Source organism: Balaenoptera ricei, chromosome 3, assembly GCF_028023285.1.
Source record: "Balaenoptera ricei isolate mBalRic1 chromosome 3, mBalRic1.hap2, whole genome shotgun sequence".
NCBI classification, from domain to species: Eukaryota; Metazoa; Chordata; class Mammalia; order Artiodactyla; family Balaenopteridae; genus Balaenoptera; species Balaenoptera ricei.
Window position 1 is genome coordinate 104290124 of NC_082641.1, and position 6110 is coordinate 104296233.

Below are 6110 nucleotides of genomic sequence, written 5' to 3' on the forward strand. Positions count from 1 at the left end.
GGGCGAACAAAACTCTGGGTTCGGTTTCACTTCTTTCTTCTTTTAGGTATCATTAAGATTCAGGCTTGGAGTATGATTAGTACATCTGCAGGGTAACTTGAATTTTCTAGAACGATTTCATTATCCAAAGTCCTCTCCTGACCTCCAATCCTAAGCCACCTTGAAAAGGTTTACTTCTCTGCGGGAAGGCATTGACTCTTCAGGATTTCCAAGAACATTCTCACACATGACTTTTTTTTACATCATTAGAATGCTATTTCTTTGTGTATTCATTTATTCATTCATTTGCTCACTCATGTATTCAGTAAACATTTACGAAGCATGCATTCCATTTCTGGCATCTTTCTGGGCCAGTTAGGAATGGTTTCTGCCTCCAGGGCCATCTCATCCTCACGTGGTGGTGAGTGTTGATATCTCTGTCCTTTTATTTAGATTCTTTTTGTTTCCAATCACTACTTTCCCTATTGTGTATTCTTGGTCAAAAGTGACAATATTTTTAAAAAAATTGGTACAACAAATGCCTGAAGAGATGAAATTTTGCCTTCTAAAGTTGGAGAGAGTCTCGAGCTCTAGCTGGCAGCCAAGCGTACGAGCTCTGCGATCAGCGGCCGCCATCGACGTTGCTTTGCTTCCTCTGGGCTCACCTGCGCCGCTCACTCGCCACACACTCCGCCGTCATAAGCCGCCATCATGGTAAAGCTTGCAAAGGCCGGTAAAAATCAAGGTCACCCCAAGAAAATGGCTCCTTCCCCAAAGGAGGTAGAAGAAGATAGTGAAGATGAGGAAATGTCAGAAGATGAAGAGGATGATAGCAGTGGAGAAGAGGTTGTTATCCCTCAGAAAAAAGGCAAAAAGGCTACCACAACACCAGCAAAGAAGATGATAGTTTCCCCAACACAAAAGGTTGCAGTTGGCACACCAGCAAAGAAAGCAGTTGTCACCCCTGGCAAAAAGGCAGCCGCTACACCAGCGAAGAAGACAGTTACACCTGCTGAAGCAGTAGCAACACCTGGCAAAAAGGGAGCCACACCAGGCAAAGCATTGGTAGCAAACCCTGGTAAGAAGGGAGCAGCCGCTCCAGCCAAGGGAGCAAAGAACGGCAAGAATGCCAAGAAGGAAGACAGTGATGAGGAAGATGAAGACGACAGTGAAGAGGAGGATGAGGATGATGAAGAGGAGGATGAGGATGAATTCGAGCCAGCGGTGATGAAAGCAGCTGCTGCTCCTGTCTCAGATGATGAGGATGGCGAGGATGAAGATGAGGATGACGAGGATGAAGATGAGGATGACGAGGATGAAGATGAGGATGGAGACGATGATGAGGATGACGAAGATGACTCTGAAGAAGAAGCTATGGAGACTGCACCAGCCAAAGGAAAGAAAGCTCCAGCAAAAGCTGCTCCTATGAAGGCAAAGAGTACTGCTGAAGATGAAGATGAAGAGGATGACAATGAGGATGAGGAGGATGATAATGAGGATGAGGAGGAAGTCGAGGAGGAAGTCGAGGAGGAGGAGGAAGAGGAGGAGGAACTTGTCAAAGAAGCACCTGGAAAACGAAAGAAGGAAATGGCCAAACAAGAAGCAGCTCCTGAAGCCAAGAAACAGAAAGTGGAAGACACAGAACCAACTACATCTTTCAATCTCTTTGTTGGAAACCTGAACTTCATTAAATCTGCTCCTGAATTGAAAACGGGTATCAGTGACCTTTTTGCTAAAAATGATCTTGCAGTTGTTGATGTCAGAATTGGTGTGTCTAGGAAGTTTGGCTATGTGGATTTTGAATCTGCTGAAGACCTGGGAAAAGCCTTGGAGCTCACTGGTTTAAAAGTCTTTGGCAATGAAATTAAACTAGAAAAACCAAAGGGAAAAGACAGTAAGAAAGATCGAGATGCGAGAACACTTTTGGCTAAAAATCTGCCTTATAAAGTGACTCAGGAAGAATTAAAAGAAGTGTTTGAAGATGCTGCAGAGACCAGATTAGTCAGCAAGAATGGAAAGAGTAAAGGGATTGCTTATATTGAATTTAAGACAGAAGCTGATGCAGAGAAAACCTTGGAAGAAAAGCAGGGAACAGAGATAGATGGGCGATCCATTTCCCTGTACTATACCGGAGAGAAAGGTCAAAGTCAAGACTATAGAAGTGGAAAGAATAGCACTTGAAGTGGTGAATCAAAAACCCTTGTTTTAAGCAACCTCTCCTATAGTGCAACGGAAGAAACTCTTCAGGAAGTATTTGAGAAGGCAACGTTTATCAAAGTGCCCCAGAACCAAAATGGCAAATCTAAAGGGTATGAATTTATAGAATTTGCTTCATTTGAAGATGTTAAGAAGCTTTAAATTCATGTAATAAAAGGGAAATTGAGGACAGAGCCATCAGGCTGGAGTTGCAAGGACCCAGGGGATCACCTAATTCAAGAAGCCAGCCATCCAAAACTGTGTTTGTCAAAGGTCTGTCTGAGGATACTACAGAAGAGACATTAAAGGAGTCGTTTGACGGCTCTATTCGTGCAAGGATAGTCACTGACCAGGAGACTGGATCCTCCAAGGGGTTTGGTTTTGTAGACTTCAACAGCGAGGAAGATGCCAAAGCTGCCAAGGAGGCCATGGAAGATGGTGAAAGTGATGGAAACAAAGTTACTTTGGACTGGGCCAAGCCTAAGGGTGAAGGTGGCTTCGGTGGCCGAGGTGGATTTGGTGGCAGAGGCCGGGGAGGCTTTGCAGGGCGAGGAGGCTTCCGAGGAGGCAGAGGAGGAGGAGGAGACCACAAGCCACAAGGAAAGAAGACTAAGTTTGAATAGTTTCTTCTATCCCTGTCTTTCCCTCTTCCATTTGAAAGAAAGGACTCTGAGGTTTTTACTCTATTACCTGCTCAATGACAGAGCCTTCTGAGGACGTTCCAAGACAGTATACAGCCCTGTGGTCTACTTGGAAATCCGTATAGATAACATTTCAAGGGAGATAACCCTGATGGTATTGACTGGGTATTCGTATAAACTTTTTAAAGAGACGAGTGATAGAGCTAACCCTTATCTGTAAGTTTTGAATTTATGTTGTTTCCTCCCATGTAGAAAACCATTTTTTTCCTACGGAGTTTTTTGTTTTTGTTTTTTTGTTTTTGTTTATTTGCGTTGGGGGGTTGTAAAGGAAAGCAGAATGTTTTATCATGATTTTTGGGACAAATTAAAAGTCCTAAACTCTGGTGCCAGACTTCTTAAAAATAAAATAAAATAAAATAAAATAAAGTTGGAGAGAACAATTTGAAACTTGCTATTGATTTTTTGTTTCTAAAGATGGAAACATTAATTTCCATTAATAATAGGTTTTCTGCTGTTTTAGCAAAAATACCACCACCTGATTTTTTACTCATTGATTTTAAAAATATATATTGAATGACTATTATACGTCAAGCATTGTTCTGGATTTTTGGGATCCATTAGTGAATAAGTCAGGCAAGATCCCTGTTCCAGTGGAGATCACATTCTCAATGGGGGAGAGAGAGACAATGCTATAATAAATAAGTAAATTATGTGGTATGTTAGAAGATGTTATTTGCCAAGGAAGAAGGATATTTATATGGGGTATGGGATGGGGAGCTATAGGGCATGTTGTAGACATGAATAAATAGCATATATTCCCCCACTGTTCTTGAACAAAACCTTTGAAATCACCATCACTCTGAAAGCAGAGATGAACCTTGAAATGTCATTTTTAGTATTGCAAAGTGGGTGTATCTTCAGCTTTAGAGACCATTTTCTTTTAAACTATGTATTTAAACTGGACTCACCCTAAAAATGATTGGTTATTTCTGGGAGATGTGTGTGAATCCTTGGCACTCAAGCAGGGAATATGAGTTCTACCTCATCCAAAGGAGAGACTGGGGGAAGGGTCCTGGATTGGCTTGGTAGAGCCCTGCTTGGACAGGATATCACATCTGGTGTGATTCAGCATAGGAGATCCCAGAGCCTGAGAATGTGGAACTGTAGAAGCCCTCTTGATGCAAATAGAGATTTGAGTTTCCTCTGAAAAGATTGTAAATGTTCACGTTGGTCAGGAAATGGGAAGGCCTCTTAAGGGGAGGTAGAAAGGCCACTTTTCTTTCAGGGGAGCATGTACTTAGGGGACTGCATTCTGAAGTTAAGGGACACATTGTTTTATATGGATGTCTGGGCACAAATCTAAGTAACAGTAGAATTCTTCTTTAACATGATAATCTATTTCTAATCAAGAGCCAACGTAATACTGAAACTCTTGTGGCTTCTCTTTCAGGTGGAGTACCACCAGGCTGGTGATGATCACTATTCATTGTTATAGTCTGAAAGTTCTGACCTACACAATAAGACATGAAATAAAAATAAATGGTGTAACTACCACAGAAGAGGACTGTTACCTAGAAATGTCAAAATAATTAGCTGAAAGAACTTCATAATTTGTAAGACTCGGCAAAGTGCCTGAATACAAGGTGAATATCCAAATATCTAGAGAGCTCCATTACACAGATATTGTGTAGTTAGAAAATATAGTAATGAAAAAGAAGTTCCATTTATAATAAAAATTAAAAACCATAAATCTTCCCAGAATCACCTTTCTAAGAAATATGAGAAACTTTTATTGAAAAAGGGACAAAACTACTCTAAGAAATATAAAAGAATCAGATGGGGAGCTAAACCTTAGTTCAGGATTGGAGTGAGCAGTGCTGCTAAATGATGTAAATATTTCAGCTCAACTTACATTAATGCATAGGCTTAATGCAATTACATTTGGAAGACTGCAGTATAAGACATATTCCTTCTGTGGTGCCCAGAACAGTGCAGGGTACAGAGTAAGAGCTGAATTCAGTGCAAATGAATTACGTTTCTAGGAAGAAGGAAATAAATAAGGAAGTAGATGCATCTTGTATATTTCTACAGTTGTGCCTCTGCTCCCATTTTCCCTCAACCTGGAATGCCATCCCTCAGCCACCTTAGCCATCTCAAACTTAGAGTCCACTAAAGGTCCAACACATCATTTCTGAACTACAAATTCCAGAGCACTTTGGAATTTTTTGGTTCAGTAGTACTGAGCTAAATGATACTGTGGGTATCATTCACCTAATATCTCTCAAAGCTGGTTATCCTGTCTTATAGTACTTATCATATTATTAGTAAAAGCAAAATGTAATGTATAAGAAGGATTAAAACATGTGCAAGGAAGATATAACCAACTACAGGATAGTGCTTAAGAACAAGGAGGGAGAAGAAAGATTTGAAGTAACTGTGGGAAATGTTACTGTCTCTAAGTCAGGCTGTCTGTACATGGATGGATGTAAATACTCAGTGTATAGTTGTTGGTTATTAAACTATAATTGGCAAGATTGGTACTATGTATTTTCATTTTTAGGTGGATAATCACAAGCTTTTTTTTTTTTTTTTTTTTTTTTAAATAAATTTATTTATTTATTTATTTATTTATGGCTGTGTTGGGTCTTCGTTTCTGTGCGAGGGCTTTCTCTAGTTGTGGCAAGTGGGGGCCACTCTTCATTGCGGTGCGCGGGCCTCTCACTGTCGCGGCCTCTCTTGTTGCGGAGCACAGGCTCCAGACGCGCAGGCTCAGTAGTTGTGGCTCACGGGCTTAGTTGCTCCGCGGCATGTGGGATCTTCCCAGACCAGGGCTCGAACCCGTGTCCCCTGCATTGGCAGGCGGATTCTTAACCACTGCGCCACCAGGGAAGCCCAATCACAAGCTTTTAATGTGAAAAACTTCCTTAAAATGTGGCCAAAGCAAAATAGATCCAATCATCCAATAGTTTAAATAATCTATTGGAAATAAAGTCTGGAACAAAATGTGTGTTAAGAAGAGCTCCTAGCCAACAGATTAATCCCTTTCAAATGTCGATTAATATTGAGGGGACAAAGAATAAACATCATTCAAAATTTTCTGGAAAATCAAACTTTGACACAGAAAGTATATTATAGGGGTCAAATAATTTTATTTTTAGGAGACTATTATTCTCTATTTTTCTCTTCATTTTTGTTGCTCAAGATGAAAAAATTGTAGGCAGTATGACACTCAAGCTTCATGTTTTTAGAATGACGACATGAGCATCCACCACGGAAGATAATAGAAAGCTTCAG

General features: G+C 40.6%; 1 protein-coding gene across 1 annotated transcript; it reads left to right on the forward strand.

Moving 5' to 3' along the window:
• The first annotated feature begins 686 nt into the window (after positions 1 to 686).
• On the forward strand, positions 687 to 2870 carry LOC132363751 (nucleolin-like). Its single transcript, XM_059919439.1, is given in 2 exon segments — positions 687 to 2323; positions 2326 to 2870. Coding segments are annotated over 2 exon segments (2106 nt in total). The 5' UTR covers positions 687 to 690; the 3' UTR covers positions 2799 to 2870.
• The last annotated feature ends 3240 nt before the right edge of the window (positions 2871 to 6110 follow it).